A 16,603-nucleotide genomic window follows, 5' to 3' on the forward strand; every position below is an offset into this window, starting at 1 on the left:
GCACGCGCTGGCGCCGTGGCCCGACGCCGCGGCCGGCATCTGCGAGCTGCAGCGCCTCGGCGGCCGCGGCGGCCTCGTCGCCGCCACGCTGTCCAACGGGAACCGGTCGCTCCTGCGCGACCTCGACGCCCACGGCGCGCTGGGTTTCGACCGCCTCCTCTCGTCCGAGGACTTTGGCGCCTACAAGCCGCACCCGAGCACATACCTCGGCGCGGCCGGGGCGCTCGGGCTCCGGCCGGACCAGGTCGCCATGGTCGCTGCTCACCTCAAGGACCTCGTTGGAGCGAGAGCTTGCGGGCTCAGGACCATTTATGTTGAAAGGCTCGGCGAGGAGGAGTGGGACGAGCATGATGACCGTTACAAGGACGCCCGGGAATGGGTGGATATTTGGATCCCGCTCGATAGCGATGGTTTCCTGGAGCTCGCTCGGCGCCTAGGTGATTCGACAGCTCCATAATCCTTGATTTACAACTCATCCTGTACCTCCAGCGAGATAGCGTGAGAGGAGTGAATGGAACCATTTTGAATATTGCCGAGGTATCGATATGCAAAGAAAAAGCAAAAGAGATATGAGACCAGACCGAGATAGACAGAACCGAAAGAAAGCAGCCCCTTTACTTTTCGAGAAGAGACGTGAACTTTTGACCAAGCCTTTTTCCCAGGATCCCGACCCAAAAGATGACTGAGCGAGAACACGGGTTGTTATCACGCCCAGATCCCGCCACACCGCAACCGATCCGTGCGACGCTTTCCACGCCCAATCCCTCGTTGTATATAGCAACACAGCATTTTACTTCTGGTTCTCAGGGCGGAGGGAGCTGTTGATGGTATATAATGTTAGCAAAGGCACGCAATGGCTCCCTATTGGTCGAGGCGGTTTCGTGCGGGGAGTCGGTGGGTACATACCGGACGGCCTTGCCTGCCCTCCAGATCTCCAGGTTGCGGATCTCCTCCATCTCGGCCTCGTACTTGTCGCGGTAGTCCTTCTGGCTGTTGTACTCGAGCGAGCGCTTGGTCTCGGAGCCGTCCTTGACCGAGTCGTACAGCTGGTTGAAGACGGGCTTCAGGGCGTCCTTGAAGCGGGGCGACCAGTCGATGGCGCCACGGCGGGCGGTGGTGGAGCAGGCCTCGTACATCCAGTCCATGCCGTTGGCGCCAATGAGCGGGTACAGCGACTGGGTAGCCTCCTCAACCGTCTCGTTGAAGGCCTCCGAGGGGCTGTGGCCACGCTCGCGCAGAACCTCGTACTGGGCCAGGAACATGCCGTGAATACCGCCCATCAGGCAGCCACGCTCACCGTACAGGTCCGAGTAGACCTCCTTCTCAAAGGTGGTCTTGTACAGGTAGCCGCTGCCGATGGCGACGCCCAGCGCGATGGCCTTCTCCTGGGCCTTGCCGGTGACATCCTGGTACACGGCGAAGGACGAGTTGATGCCACGGCCCTCACGGAACAGAGAGCGGACGGTGCGGCCGGAGCCCTTGGGCGCGCACAGGATGACGTCGACGTCCGATGGCACCTCGACCTTGGTAAGGTCCTTGAACACTGGGGAGAAACCGTGCGAGAAGTAGAGGGTCTTTGTCGGAAGCGAGGACAGGGGATTGTCAGCTCGGCTGGATCCCCAGAAGTGGTCAGAAGCAACAAGATCAGGAATGGGTGCTTACCTTGCCCTTGGTGATCTGGGGCTTGATGTGGGGCCAGGTCTCGCTCTGGGCGGCATCGCTGAGCAGGTTCATGACGATGGAACCGCGCGAGATGGCCTCGTCGACCTCGAAGAGGTTCTTGCCCGGGACCCAGCCGTCCTGGATGGCATCCTTCCACGACTTGCCATCCTTCCGCACGCCGATGACGACGTTCAGGCCGTTGTCGCGAAGGTTCAGGCCCTGGCCGTGTCCCTGGGAGCCGTAGCCGATGAGGGCGAGGGTGTCGTCCTTGAAGTACTCCTGCAGTGATTTGGTCGTGTTAGAGACTCTTCACACATATTCTGCGCATCTTTTCATCCTCGGTTGAGGGAGGGCATGACTCACCAGCAGCTTCTCCTTGGGCCAGTCGGCACGCTCTGCAACAAGAGGACGATAATCAGTAAAAGGCAGCCCCGCCAAAGGGGACAACATGTCACTTTGGGCTGAGCCGGACAGATTGCCACATACCCCAGACCTGCTCGGGAGCGCCCGCAAAGTCAATGGTCTTGACGCCACGAATCTGCTGCCGGGCAGGAGTAGCTTTCCTGGCAACGGCCGAGGCCCTCACCATGTTGGCGGCGGCAACAAAAGTCCGCCTCTGAACGGCCGGCGAGGCCAATTGGCGGGCCATTGGCCGCAGGGCCTTGGAGAGGCTGCGAGCGGACATGATTGGGAGGGTGAAGGGAAGTGAATGGGGGGAATCGAGGGCAATGGGAGCGGGCTGTGGGTTGAAAGGGGGAGAAGGGAGGCCAAGTTGAGCTTGCGAGAGTTGCTCGCCTTATTTGTGATGGGACATCGGAGCTCCAGTGGATGGTGGGGACAGAATTTTCTAAGAGGCTGCGACATCGGAGCGTCCAGTCAGGGGTCGTCACGTCGCGGTGTGGGGTCTTGGGGCTGGAAGCTGGGGGAGATCGGCATGCCCACCAATAAGAAATCGTAGAGCACTAATCGCTAAAATCTAACAGGATCTCGGAATGTATTACGTATATGTACATCGTTGGGAAAAGTATCAATTCGCCCACACATAAGGAAACCGGGCAGGCACCCACGGGTTCCTGGTGTCAACTATCTGCACGCCCTTCTTGGCGGCCCAGGGGAGCACGCGGGAGCGCAGCTCGCCGCGCAGACAGTTCTGGTAGATGACCCTGACACCGTCGACGGCCTTGACGAGGGCCGGCACGACCTCGCCCGCGTTCTCGAACGGCTCCGGGTAGGCGTGGACGACGCGGGCATTGGGGAAGTTCTTGACCCAGGCGGCGAACGGTTCGGCCGACAGGCTGGCGCGGTACGAGGCGCTGGCGAAGCGGAACCCGGACATGCCGACCGTCGTCACCGACGACAGCAGTGCCGGATCGGCGACGAAGCGCTGGATGCGCGCCGCCGAGTCCTGCTCGCTCAGCCCCGGGGCAGTCGGGTCGGAGAAGGGCATGCCGAGGCCTAGGGTGCGCAGGGAGCCGGCCTTGAGGCTGGGCAGCAGCAGCTCCAGGGCCTCGTCCACGTTGTACGAGTTGGCCGGGAAGGCGAAATGTTCGAGCTGGGCGAAGTTGGGACGGGTCAGGGGTTCCGGGCATTGTAACAACTCCTTGAAAATTTCGTAGTCCTGGGTCTCCAGGTGGAGGACGCGAAGCGAATCTGGAAGGGGCGGCAACACTCTTAAATCCGGGCTCACAGGAGCCAGAGATATGTCTTTGCCGATAAACAGGCATTTCAGCTTAGGCAGTGGGTGTCCCGTTTCAACCAAGTCGGGAAGAGTAGACAATACGAGTCTGTCCAAGTAGAGCTGCTCGAGATTCGGAAGGGAATTTCCGATCTCTCGCTGGGTGGGGTACGCAATTGCAAGTCAGATGCGAAATCAAAGATGCGAGAATATCAGGGGCAACTTACGGCAAAGAAAGGTCGGCGATTTGACATGCTGAACCGTAAGAACTTCAAGTTTTCAAGCCGACACGGCCAAAAAACATCACCCGTGGCAGCCCTGGTTATTTCTAGATGTTCTAGGCGAGGGAACAGAGGTTCGAGCACCGCCAAATCCACGCCTTGGTGGCAGCAGTCCAGGATGAGTGTCGTGAGTGATGCGTTAGGCGGGCTACGGGGGAACACAGGGAGAGTGAGAGATGAGATAGCCTTGGGATGGAGGCACTCGAGGTGCTCCAGCCGCGGCAAGCTCGTGAGCATTACCAGTTTCTGGTGGTTCAAGACAAAAGCTTCCCAGTTACGGATCCTGACACGCTTTGTTGTCGGCGCCCTGCGGCCATCTACCAACGAATCGGAATATCGGAAAAGCTTGCCCAGGGTGCTCATCGAGGGCGCCTTCTTTGGGATGAAATCGAGCTCTTGCCACATGATTCTCGCAGCTCCCGACGTGGTAAAGCTAGCCCAGGCTTTTGAGACTTGCAGGCAGTTCCTACGTGGTGGTTGTCAGTCTGTCTTCCACAAGCTCAAAGGATGGCTTTATAAGCCCTTTGGTAAGGCCCAGGAGAGGTGACATACAATCGTGACTTGAGAGAGAGCTCTCGGAAAATCATCAGAGTGACCTCGTTCGGCAGGCGAATCACCGGGTCTGTTCGACTAAAGCTTCCGAGAAGCTTGGAGATCATCTGAGTGAGGCGGGTCAACAAGAGCCCAGAAACTAACAGTGACAGGATATCCGCCTACCGCCAGCCTTTTCGAGTCGTCTGGGTTCTTAGCAGAGACATTCGCCAAGGCGTAGCGATATATGGATCTCATGATCCGGTCGCCGTCCGTGCTGTCCGGATGCGCTGCTGGAAACACCTTTGCGGTTCTCAGATATCCCTATCACAGCACATTAGAATCTTCCAGAGATTGGGTTCTAGGCGAGCGAGGCAAAGCCCCTGTCCCGATGGGACACCGAATCCGGTGCGCGGCGAAAAGAAACTCGCCAGACGTACCTGGGGCTTGCTGGAAGCCATACGCACGAGGAGCAGCCCGGTGCGATAGGCCCTCGAATAGTCCCTGGAGGCCTCGAAGGCGGCGGCTGCTCCGTCCAGGGCCGAGACGTGCAGGTCCCTACTGCACGGCTGCAAGTCGGCGCCGCACGTGCAAGGCCGGGCGGCAATACGGGCGGCAGAGGCGAAGCCGCGGAGGCCCCCGGTGATGCGCTCCTCAACGTCAAGGCACGTACATGGCCGACGATCCACCGAAGGCTCCAGGGCGTCCGGGGCTGATCCGGCCTTGGTGCATTCTATCATGTACGCCCGGCGCCTGTCTCGGGCTTTTTTGTTGCAGGGACAGCTCAGGCAAGCCTTTTGGGGGGTTTTTTTGTACCACGAGTTGGTCCGCTTGTCAGCGTGCAGTTACGGACCGGCGTGGGCCATACATCGTGGGGAGCACTCACCTTCTCAAAGTAGTTGAGGGCCTTGACAGCATTTCCGTCAGCATAGTATTGCCTTGCCCGCTCGATGTACTGCTCTGTGGTGGGCACGGCGCTCATCCTGCCAATGGATATTGATCGTAGGCTTCTATGAATGGGGTTTTGGCATGCGAATACGTATGGGTGAGGCTGTGATGGGCGGCGCGCTTTCCGGAAACGCGTTTCTGGAAAGGTGCCCATCCCCAGAAGGATGACCCACTGTACCCGCAGGTTTGGATCGGTGGGGCTCGAAGCTGACAAAGCACCTGAGATTCGTGAGGCAAGAAGAAGGCCAAAAATGCTTCAATAGGAAGGCCTCACAGCACTAGGTACCTAACCAATTGGGGTCCCTAGGCCTAAGACTACTACCCCTTGTGTGGGTGAGGTGAGTGAGTACGCATCACAGGTGTATTCGGCTTCGCTTTGTTTCCTGTATGCCGCACGAGCCTCAGCCTCAGGAAGCCGGGCGACGACCCAACTCTGGATATCACGAGCAGATAAGAAGGCGCCACAATTGAAGACGGGCGGCGCCGCCCTGCCATTAGTTTCAAAACGGACAAGCCACTAAAAACGCATAGCCGAGATATATTTAGATTCCCAAAGCAAGCACGCCAAGGGCGGTGCCTTTGGGGGGGAGAATGACCACCGCCGCCGCCACGAGCCCCTCGCCGAAGCAGTGAAACGCGGGATGCCCCCGACGAATCCCAAAGGCGAGCGGAAGCGGCAGTTGAACGCGCACACCCACCCCCCGGGATGCTGAAACAATATTCGCTTGGGGGGCCGAGGCGGGCCTTGCCATGGCTGGCAAACGGGGGGGCCAAAAGGAAAAGGGACGCGCAAATCACACAACCCACACCCACCCGCCCGGCAGGAACCCGAACCCACGGGATTCCCCCTCCAGGCCTGCGGGCTTGGATACGGCAGCCTGCCTGATCTTCTTTGCTCCTGCGGGTACACATGCCGTGCCGTGCACGCTCCTCCCACTGCTTTTCCTCGAGGCTGTCTTTGCTCGTCGAGCACTCACCCCACGTCGGATCGATCCTGCCTCGCCCCGACACACCAACAAGTGTGAGCGGCACATTGCGCAGTCGCACAGCCGTAACGGTCACGTATGGGTTTAGTATGTTTAAGCACAGCCACCAGCGCCGCAAAGGGAAGCATCGTGGCTTCTAGCAAGCAAGACTAAAAAAAACAAAAAAAAAAACATAAAAAAAAACAGGGGCGCCATCTACGGAAGAGAAGTCGATTCCCGGCTCCCGGCTAGCAAGGATTCTCGTCCTTTACAGCAGTGATGCCTTTCCGCATGAGCGGGGAGTGCTCGTGTGTCGCAACCCGGATCCTGCCATGACAACCGGTCGAGGGATCTGGACTGGGCTGTGTGGGCTGGGCTAGCAAATCGAGTGCGGCCCAGCTCAAGCCTTACGCCACCAGGGTTGAGCCACCCCCACAACCCGGGAGTCGAGTAAACCAGAATTCGAAAACGATGCCAGGGTGGGACGAACGGGCAGATAAGCCCCCCCCCCCCCCCCCCCCCACGGGGTGAACAAAAGATTGAGCGGTGAAAAGGAGCAGTCAAGTCCACCTTGCGGTGGGGGAGCGGGAGAGGCGCATTCTTTATCGGCGTTGAACGGTGGCGCCAATCAACAGCCATGTCGAGGCTGTTTCTTTTTTTGTCCTCCCGAGTCCGCCGAAGCTAGTAGAGAGGCTGATGCAGCAGCCCCGGCTCGTCGACCAGGTGCTCGCCAGGCCTAATCGTCCGGACACCGTTGAGTGGAAGGGAGCCCGAACTGTCGAGGCTAACAGCCCGGCGAAGTCCGCGGGAAAGAATCCGAATACCGAACTTGGCGGGGAGCGTTCAAGGTGGGGGAAAGGCGAGGGGGCCAACAAACCAACAGGGAAAGAAGTTCTAGAACCAGCAAAAGATAAGACGAAAGAAAAGGGGGAGGCGGTCTTCGTGTGGAGAATGGTCCGAGAAGCAAAAGGGAAAAGAAATCATATCCACTCGAAAAGAGGGAAACAAACAAGTCCACCCCGCCACGCACCGTTCGGCTTCGGCCCAAGGTTCCGGACCTGGTTTTCGTTTTCTCCCTTGTCCGTTGTTTCCTCGCTTAATCCAAGCAACGCCAGGGGTACCCACCCTTGGCGATCATGCCCCTGAAAAAAACAGAGGATGTGCGCGGACCGACAAGCGAAGGGGTCTGAAGCGCGCGTAAAAGAAGCAGACGCGCGTAAATGCTGTGCGACTAGGACATAACGGGGGTTGCATGCAACCTGTCAACAAAAGAAGTTGTAGCGCAATGGTGCGGATGAGTGTACAGTGCATGTACCATGCCGACGCAGTCAGCAAAATCATCCATCCATCCATCCATCCATCCATCCATCTGTCAAAAAAAAAAACCCATATGCAACCCAATGTAAGGTCGATCCCGGGGGTGTGGGACCCCGGCTTTGGTTGGTCAGTTGATGGTCTTTTCCATTAACTGGGGTCGCGCAATCGCCGAAAAGAAATCGCATTTGTGCCAAAAATACCTCCCGGGCGGGATGTGGGTATTATCCGCCCGCCAGGGAAAAGCTGACGAAAGAGGAAATCGAAAACATTTCGAGAAACAAGATCCTGTCAATTGAGAAAAATGCTCCATGTCGCCACAACCTCAACAGCCACACACACACACATACATACACACATCAGACGGGCAGGGAAAATCGCAACCCCCTCGCGAACAAAACCTCATCCTTCCCCTTCTTTCGGCGCAGCCGGATGCCCCCAAACCCTGCTTACTGGGTAACCACTCGGGCCAGGGGGAAAGGAAAACAACGACTTTTCTTTTCTGGCTCCTGAATGCCCCGAACACGGGGCGGTTTGCGCCACGTGCGGGCTCTCAATGGGGATCCCCTGACCAACGGTGTGTGGCTGTGAATTCTGCCTTGCGGTGGAGGCTGCTGGGCTAAACATCGGATTGTGATTGGCCCCACCGCGCCCTTTTCAAGGGTCGTGGCAGGAGCCGTACTACCGACCGAAATCGGCTTCACTTTCTTTTTGCTGTTTTGGGCCAAGTTCAAAATATCAGGAGCCGGTTTTTGGACAGGAAGAATGAGTAGAGTCTCGTTGGATTTTGGTCTGGCCTCTTGCCTTCTTGGCATGACGGCCCGCTATCTGCTATATGGGTAATTTTTTTGTATGCGGTGGGGACCCCGTGCCCGTTGTTTTCTCGTTGCGCACCAGCACACTCCCTGGAAACAAGCGACGGCAGCTGCTCTCCGTATCCAGACGAAAAATAAAGCAAAAGATGGCCGTAAGCTCTCCAGCCAGTAGCGGTGGTGGGCTAACGCAAGGGTGGGAAACAAAACAGGCGAACGATAGGAAAAGTGATTCTGAGCTCAAGAACGTCCCGCGGAGACCAGCTCCTCCCAGCATTCTCGTAATGGTAGATAGCTCAGGCCCGAGTTGCTTCAGCCTGGCCCGCGGCCCGCCGTTCGGCCCACTTCCAGAGCGGGTATTAGTCTCTAATCCAGACGCAAGGAAACAAGAAAAGTGACCATGGCGGTGTGCGAACCTGGGCGCCATCCAAGAACATGGTCCAAAGAAAAACAAGAATGCAATACAAGGACCAAGCTTGCTAATGAAAATGCAGAAGGCGTACATAAGAGACCGGAAACAAACAGGACAGAGCCTCTCATGGAGATGTGCTCACATATTGAAACAGACCCAAAAAGACACAAAGATCCCCAAGTGAAAGTCAAACCCATCCCGAATGTCAAGGACGTCTTGCCCATTCCCGAACGCCTGGTATAACCCGTCCCAGATAAGCGATGTATCAAAAGAGCAGAGATGAACAAACATGGACCATGTCCCCAAAAGTGGAAAAACAAAAGGACAAACTGCTCCCCGACAAGCGGGTATAAGAAGTGAAGATTGACCGTTCGTCGTGATGAATCGTGGCGTCGTTGCCAAATTCCGGAGAGCGTCAGTTGTCGTGGTAGCGAGATAAGGAAAACGATGACCGTGGCTTGGATTAGGCAATGGTACACTGCCAGGTCGAATGCCAAAAGGGGAATCGATAAAAAAAGATGGCCGCCGGACGCTATGCTCAGGAACTGAGAGATGGAAACCCTCGAAAATGCTGCTGGAAAGAAATCGCGGGAAGCGGAAAGGAAACTCGTCGGCCCGGACGAGCGATTGTGGGCCGTAGAGGAGCAATGAGAGGCGGTGGCGGGTGCCAAGGATCGGGCCGGGCGGCCAAGGCGGCTGGTCGGTCACGAGGAGCGCCGTGGTCGGCGGTCAGATATTTGGTGCTGCAGATGTGCGTCGTACGAAAACCTCGATGTTTGTTGACTCGGTAGGGCCCGTGAGCTAAATCCCCCTCTTTATTCTTCGTCATTTTGTCTCCGATAACGGGCATGCGCTCTTGTTCTTGGCATGCTTCAGGCATCCGCCGGCGCTCGAGTTGGTTGCGGCCAGGGGCGGGGAGCGAGTGCGCAGGCTCTCGGTCAATGGCGCTCGTCATGGCGGAGCGGAGCTCTGCGTGAGGCGGTCGTGGCCCACGAAGAGGAATGCGAGCTGTGACGGGAGCTGGGCTCGCGATCTGGACCTTCCCCGGAAGGAGTACAGGTAAGTAGCCCAGCACCTGAAGCCGAATCGTTCCAGTGGCGGCGAGTGCCACGGACAGCAGCCCATCACCGGAGACGAGACCTTTCACCGGTAGTGGCCAGACGAGCCCCTGGACGAGGACTGGCCGCTGTAGTAGCCAGAGTCCGAGTACCTATCGTGGCCGCTGTACTCGGACGAGTAGGTCCCCCTAGTTGACGAGTGGGCACTGCAGGCGTAGCCAACGTAGATGGTTCGTTGCTGGACATGATGGCCCGGTCGACCATAGCTTGCGCAGCTGTCGATGGCGTGTTGGTAGTAGAGGCACTTGCAGGCCGAGTACAGCTCAACGAGTTGGTAGCACATTTTGACTGAAGCTGTGGGACTGAAGCTGTGGGTGGGAGTGGGTGGGTATGATGATGTGCGCTTATAGGTGGATATTGGAAAGGCCTTGGGATCGAGATCGAGACTGTAGCGAGAGTGGATGAAGTGAAGGGGCAAGCCAGGAACAAAGGTTGGTTGGCCTGACGAGGTCCTTATAAGGCTGATAGGCAGCAGGCGCAAAGACCCGATGGGGGCAGTAAGGATGCTTTGTTGGTGAGTCGAGGGCCGGGGCAAGAAGCCACGTGAGGCGGAAACGGCCGAGGGGGTTTGGGGGTTGCCAAGGGAAAAGGCAGACAAGAAGAAGATGGACAGGAAGCGAGTGCTCCGGCGCAGGAGAATACGATGTAGGAAAGAATTAAGGAAGCAGGTGAGTCAAGGAAAACAGGTAGTACAGGGGGGGTAACAACCGGAAAGGGAGTGAAGGGATGGGGACGAGTATGGTAGTGTGAGGAACTAGCCGACGGGCCCATCGCAGCCTTATAGCTTTGCAGCCTGCTACGGCCCTCGTCATAAGGCCAGCGCGGGTCCGCCAAACTGACCGACATCTAAGGCAGCAGCCGTCCGGAGCAAGGACACCAGATCTCACTTTGGCATAGAATGGGATGACAGAATTGACCTAATGCAGGCCTTGCTGCATGCAGGTGCCAGGTTGGTGGCCGCAGGGGGTCATGGCTTGCACAGGATACATCAGAACGCGGAATGGCGCAGTCGTGGTGTAGAGAGGTAGAAGAGGCTCGGTATGGAGCAGTGTGGATGCGAAGCAGGGGAAAAACCACCGAAGGCAGTGAGGAGAGGGAGGGTGGGTACAGCGGACTGAAGGGGATGGATGGCGGGGGGCGTGTGCATGCCCCTACAGGGAGGGGTCCCAGAGTGGGTTCCACAGAAGCAAACAAGACGCCGACAGGGATCATTGATGCTTTCTGGGTGCCATTGTGCCATTGAGTCCTGCTGCGCTTGTCGCCTATCTGGCTGGCGGCTGCGTCTACTGCTCCGCGGCCACAAGGCCAACGCTAGGATTTCGAGTTGGACAACAGGGAGTCACAGTGCGTGCGGCGCCGAGGGATCAGCGTGAGCAGACCGGCCCTAGCGCAGCACAGGTCGGTCTCGGGGGGCGTTCTGCTTCCATTGGCCGTTTCCAATTGCCAGTTCGATCGCGTCTGTCTCGTTTGCTGCGGCCCTGGATTGTGGAACAAGAGGCGACTGGGTGTGGAGCCGACAGAATCGTTCATGTTGACAGGTGTTGACAGGCTGCGTGTTCTGTTCAGGAGTTCAGGAGAAGGAGAGCCCGAAGGGAGACCAGACGAATACCAGGAAAAAGCCTCGAGGCTTGGGAGTCCAGGCACCGCAGCGTCGGCGTTGTCCAACTTGACGGGTGCGACAATGGGGGAGCTACGGGGGTATCGCCATGGATGGTCCGCCTGCTGGGTCCGCTGTGGGCTCTCTGGCGTGCCTGTCTCGGGCGGCTATACAGATGCATGAGGCCTGAAGGGCACCAGCGTCGGCCCCACAACACCCGGATGGCATCAAATGGCCGGGAGAAGCACGAGCTCAGCGCTGGTGCTGTATCTCGTAGGGCCTCCTCTGGGGCCAAAAGTCCCGCCCGATCAGGACCGGGCATGGTACCAGAAGCCTAAATTAATCAATAATTCATCGATCCGGTAGACCCTTTCCCCGGTCAACAACGCCTCTCCGCCGCGAGATGATACCGGTTTGCGTTGTACGCCGTTGCGTACACGGCAGTCTGGCGCCGCCATGCCCCAGGTAGGCAAGGCAGGGACCGGCTACATGCCAGCACGGGACACAGCTCCGGGAGGGCCATGCAGGCAAGTTGAGCAGCTGCCTCACGTTGACTCACTTGCGCCGCCGTCCTCAGGCCTGCATGGCACATGCGCCCGGGAGACATCTGGGACCGCTCGAGCATCTTGCACAGTCGGAGCTCGCCATGAGGAAAAGAAGCTTCGCTCCATGTCAGCCGCAGATTTTAGGGGGGACGATGGCAGTGGGCAGTGGACAGTGGGCGTGGTGTGTATCGGATAGCAAACGGCCGGGCCGGGTAATGGATGTCGCGGTGGTGAGCATGCACCACCAGATACTCCTATGGGTGAGAACAGCTCACTGATGGTGGGTTTCTCTAGTGGTCGAGCTCCCCATCGCGAACGCTGGTAGGCGGGTCCCAGCGTTAGGCGGGTGCTGAATTTAGCGATGCCCGCCAGCCACACCTGCCAGAATCGGCATTTGTGGGTGAGAGGCCTCTTGTTTGCTGACCGCAACGGGTTTGCTAGGCAAGGGCCCCTGTCCGGCAAAGGGCCCCGGGATCCGACCAATGAGGTGGCAGCAGAACGGTTTTCGGCCAGCCAGGATGGTTGCATCATTGGTCGTGGTCCGCTTGTCAATTCGCAGCTCCATGTTTCGACGCCTACCAAGAGCCCGGGCAGCGTGCCAAGTTTGAACCAAGCTGCTGGAGTTAGCCTGTATCTAAAAATTGCCATTGCGAACACACCTAGGCCAGAGACCGGCTTTTCTTGGAATGGCTTGACAAGGCGACGCAGATGAGTGCCGAGGCCGAGGGAAGAGCGGAAAACAAATCAGGTCGAAAAAAATGTACGAAGGAGGGCAACAAACGATCTAATCTGCTGCTGATCACTCTTGTGGTTGGTTTGCAGACGATGCATGTACCTGCGACTTTTAGGCAGTCGTAAAACGGGGACTCTTGTGTCGGCAGAGAGCCAGGAGGCAGGGCGTGCAGGGACGATCGGTTTGCGCCTCAGCCGGGAGAGATCACCGTGGGCGTTTGTTCCCTCGCAGCTGCAGAGGCGTCTGGCACCCGGTAGTTGATTTTGGCTGCCCCCTCCCTTTGCGTGTTGGCAGACCGGGAGATCTCTGCTCTCATCGAGACATGCATTGCATGACTGTCTCAGGCCGGGTCGAGTCGAGTCTGACTGGGCGGTGGTGGGTGGGTGGTGGTGGGCTGGGCTGGCTCGCATCGTCAGTGGCCGCCCTACCGTCCCAGCGGCATGGGAACCCCTCCATGTTCTTTGTCAGGTGGAGCCGGCCACACCCCAGGGAGTAAGCAGAAAGGCATGGGAGACGGCATCGCCACACCGTGACCGTTACGGCCTGCAGGTTCCGCGATGGGCTTGTCGATGGGTGGGAGGACAACTCTTGTTGTGGAGGGGTGGGAGCAGCAAGATGATCAGATCCATCGGGCTGCAATCACCGGCGAGCGCTCCCCCCGCCACCACCACACACCACCTCATCGCGAATAGGTTGGCAGCTCCTTTCGAAAATGGGCACAGGTACACAGTGCGGCGCATCGGGTCGAGTCCTGACGGCGAGCACTGGAAGCAAAGCAAAAGCGCAGCACAGCGCAGCAATGGAAGTGAAGCACAGAAACGCGCTAACCGACAGCGCCGCGCTGCTCAACCGCCGACACAAGCCACGCACCTCCGAGCCGACACGGGATTGGGGGCCGGCTGGAGGCAGAAGGGGGAGGCTGTGGTGGCCATCTCGGGATTGCGGTCTCTGCGCGGCGTGGGAACAGCAAGACGGAGCTAATGAGTAATGCGCTGGTTGTAGGTGATGCGCTCATGTTTGCCTGGCCGCGGAAGCCACATCGATTTGGAATTGGGAAATGCATGGCACTGAGGTGCTCGTGCTTGCCATTAAGCGAGCACGGTGGACGTTTGACGGTTTGCGGGTGGCTTGAGCCTCCCTGGGGGCCGCTGTATTACGGCTGCCCTGCCAGAGCTGCTGTCCCACAGGGAGGAACCGGGCGCCTTAGCCGGCCGCGGCCACCCTCAATCTACAAGCGAATCGAGTGAGAGAGAAAATAAAAGAAACGAAAAAAGAAGAAGCAGGAGAGTACAGTACACGGGATGCCATGTCTAATTCCGGTGCGGCACGGGGCGTGTGCAGAAGCCGTGCAACCACCGTCTAGCCCCTAGTACCTGCCCCAATGTCATGCTGCTGTGAGCTTACCTTAGATCTGCTCCTGTCGCTGAACATTAGCTAACCTGGTCTGACGGCACTTTTAGGCTTGGAATTTTGAACCGACAGGCTAGCGCAGGGAGAAATGCACAAAAGTGGCCGCCCTGTATGTGACAGCAACGAAGAAAGAAGATGAAAACTGCCTTGCTGAGATTACATTGTGCAATGCTTGATTCCCGAAACATGCAAGATAGAGCCCGCTGAGGCATACTTGGACCGCAGATCAGGGCAGTGGTTCGGCGATGACTGCCGCTTCAGCTTCAATCTTTCGAGAGCGATGAGGTGGGAGCCCCGAACCAACACACTACGGCGGCCGCAGTCCGATGACCTCATATCTAGTATACCCACTGAGTAGGGGCCGCCGGGCCCTACGGGTTCCTGTCGGAATGCGCCGTCTGATCTCAGCGTGCGTTTGCAGAGTCTGTGCTCGGGTGAGAGTCAACCAAGGTAACTAGTTGGCCGCACAATCTCGAGCTGCAGTGTGGATGCGGCCAATTTACCATATCGGGCTTCGATTTTGTTGCTTTTGGATACTTTACGCCCAACAAACTTGCCTGCTTCTAGACGAGCGATCCAATCCCAAATTGCAGCGCTGTGAGACGGGCTCACTGCCCCGGCCGTCCTGCGCTGAGGATCTGGTGCCTTCCCGGGTTACACCATCTGCTCTCTCTCTCTCTCTCTCTCTCTCTCTCGCATCGAGGTAGATCTCGTGTCGTATGTAATCAAGGACACGCCCACACCCCCAAGGCCTTCCGGAAAGGTCTGGCAACAGCAAGACTGAAGATCTGCAACTGTGCGGGCGTGTGTGGGTGTGTAGCAGGCGTGGGTGGGTGGTGCGTGCTGACCGCCGCTCAAACCTGCATCTGTATGCTTGCTGCTACCACGCTACGTACTGCCTCCACACGGATTTGAGTTGCGCGCGCGCCCAAGATCAGATCCATGCACATGCAGCCGCCCGTATCGGGACCAGTCTGCGCATGCGGTCGTTGTTGCCGTTGTGCTTGCATCCCTCCCCCAAGAGATGCAAGATGGGGCTTGCTCTCTTCCGCCGTCTATTTTCATGCAAGGTAAATCAGAAGCAACCGAAGCCCGGGTGCCTCTGGAGGACCCCTTCCCCCAAACTTGGGGAGATAGTCATCCGTCATTCATTAGTTAAGCGCCGGCAAGCGAAGCGAGAAGGGGGAGCGTCACACAGGGTTGCAGCGGCCACACCCCTTCCACGTGAGATTTTTATTTTTGTTTCGTTTCCCTCGCCCTGCTCTTTCTTAGTCATCGGCACTCCGTGTGCGCTCGGCGCAGCGTTGCCGGTGATTCAAATCCGTAGGTGGCCTGGAATGACAAAGCGTCCGTGGGGGTGGTGGTGGTGGCTCGGAGCGGGCGTCGAAGGGGTCGGGGTGCTGAGATGTTTACTGTGTTCGCTGGTGTGTGATGACGCCCCTGCGGGCAGTCTCGGACATTGAATATCTCCATCTCTCACACACTCTCTCTCACAGTCGAGATTGCCGGGCCGTTGTGCTGCTCAGAAATCGGGTATGGGCTGCCGTCGCTGCAGGTCTCCGACGTACATGCGTCCCCCCCCCTTCCCTTCCCAGGGCTGCAGCTGGGAGGGTTGCAAAAGTTCCCAGCCGGCCAAGCGGGCGTCTCGCGTGCATCTCGACCTGCGTCGGGCTATACCACATCGGGCTTGCAGACCGCAACGTGACACGACGCCCGCAGAGGGACTGGACTGCACATTACCACACCTACCACACACCTACCCTACCTGCCGCCAGTGGTGCAATGACGGGGTCCCGGAATCGCCGTTGCGGGGGCCGGCCGGCATACCACGGGCTAGGCAGAAGCGGTTGAGCGCGGCGCGCGATGCCACAAAAGTGCCCACCCAGTGATCCGATTTCTCAAGCTGGCTCCACCCTGCGCACCTGGGCTGCTCTTTGCCCGTGAGATGTAGCATCAAATGATGAGCACCCGGCTTACGAAGAGCGGTGGGCTTTTCTGGCCGCCCGCCCTTGTGTCTGGGGCTGGCTGGCCGCCGCCGACGAGGAGGAGTCGTTCGCTTTACTGCCACTCGACGACTTGTCCTCCTCTCTCCTCTCGCAAGAGTGGATGCTGCCAGCGAAAAACATGCCCGCCTTCGGCTAGGTCGGGTCGCCTAGTGGGGTCCGTCCAGGGAACTCAGCCACAGGAGAGAGAGCCAGCAGCCCATGCCCAACCCAAACCCCGGTCCGCTGTGCTGCAAAAAAANAAAAAAAAAACTTAGGAGCCCGAAGGAGGAAACGGCCCCGACGCCGGCGACGCGCAGGCAGGCAGCCACCCATCGAGAGACTGGCTACACCTAGGTGCCTTACATACCTTAGCTCCGAGGAGCTGTGCGCAGGAGCTCTCATGCGGCCGTCGTATGGAGAGCTTTTTGGTCGGATACGGATGCCGAGGCTTCGTCGCCTTGCAGGGGGAACCAACACGCTCGGCCATTATTGCGCCGAGCAGCTCCTTGGGCGGGCAGGGTGGCAGAGGTGGTCACATGGCGGCGTCGTGTCGCAGGCAGCAGGCAGCAGGCAATTGGGAGTTGTGATTGATTTGTTGCCAAGCAAAAGATCAAT

At 58.3% G+C, this 16,603-nt stretch overlaps 6 protein-coding genes across 6 annotated transcripts; 2 read left to right on the plus strand and 4 right to left on the minus strand.

The window, feature by feature from the left end:
• Positions 1-8: 8 nt before the first annotated feature.
• Positions 9-537, plus strand: GGTG_00025 (haloacid dehalogenase; the record flags this gene model as incomplete). Its single annotated transcript, XM_009217764.1, has 1 exon — positions 9-537. A coding segment is annotated over one exon (449 nt), but the record flags the coding sequence as incomplete, so codon positions are not given.
• On the minus strand, positions 392-2,481 carry GGTG_00026 (ketol-acid reductoisomerase). The gene is made up of 5 exons (XM_009217765.1): positions 2,149-2,481; positions 2,026-2,057; positions 1,663-1,941; positions 907-1,574; positions 392-818 (listed from the first exon to the last, which is right to left on the minus strand). Exons 1-5 carry the CDS (start codon positions 2,345-2,347, stop codon positions 791-793), a joined length of 1,206 nt encoding a protein of 401 aa, XP_009216029.1. The 5' UTR covers positions 2,348-2,481; the 3' UTR covers positions 392-790.
• Positions 2,482-2,560: 79 nt separating this feature from the next.
• On the minus strand, positions 2,561-5,202 carry GGTG_00027 (hypothetical protein). Its single transcript, XM_009217766.1, has 6 exons — positions 5,036-5,202; positions 4,590-4,943; positions 4,336-4,473; positions 4,171-4,277; positions 3,565-4,084; positions 2,561-3,496 (listed from the first exon to the last, which is right to left on the minus strand). Exons 1-6 carry the CDS (start codon positions 5,129-5,131, stop codon positions 2,690-2,692), a joined length of 2,022 nt encoding a protein of 673 aa, XP_009216030.1. The 5' UTR covers positions 5,132-5,202; the 3' UTR covers positions 2,561-2,689.
• A 4,349-nt stretch (positions 5,203-9,551) lies between these two features.
• On the minus strand, positions 9,552-10,001 carry GGTG_00028 (hypothetical protein; the record flags this gene model as incomplete). The annotated part of the gene is made up of 2 exons (XM_009217767.1): positions 9,552-9,675; positions 9,748-10,001. The coding sequence occupies 2 exons, from the start codon at positions 9,999-10,001 to the stop codon at positions 9,552-9,554; spliced, it is 378 nt and encodes a 125-aa protein (XP_009216031.1).
• A 1,028-nt stretch (positions 10,002-11,029) lies between these two features.
• On the minus strand, positions 11,030-11,940 carry GGTG_00029 (hypothetical protein; the record flags this gene model as incomplete). Its single annotated transcript, XM_009217768.1, has 2 exons — positions 11,030-11,482; positions 11,875-11,940. The coding sequence occupies 2 exons, from the start codon at positions 11,938-11,940 to the stop codon at positions 11,030-11,032; spliced, it is 519 nt and encodes a 172-aa protein (XP_009216032.1).
• Positions 11,941-11,965: 25 nt separating this feature from the next.
• Positions 11,966-13,574, plus strand: GGTG_00030 (hypothetical protein; the record flags this gene model as incomplete). Its single annotated transcript, XM_009217769.1, has 4 exons — positions 11,966-12,090; positions 12,155-12,181; positions 12,302-12,490; positions 12,938-13,574. The coding sequence occupies exons 1-4, from the start codon at positions 12,080-12,082 to the stop codon at positions 13,572-13,574; spliced, it is 864 nt and encodes a 287-aa protein (XP_009216033.1). The 5' UTR covers positions 11,966-12,079.
• Between the last annotated feature and the right edge of the window lie 3,029 nt (positions 13,575-16,603).

This window comes from Gaeumannomyces tritici (assembly GCF_000145635.1).
Source record: "Gaeumannomyces tritici R3-111a-1 unplaced genomic scaffold supercont2.1, whole genome shotgun sequence".
NCBI lineage: Eukaryota > Fungi > Ascomycota > Sordariomycetes > Magnaporthales > Magnaporthaceae > Gaeumannomyces > Gaeumannomyces tritici.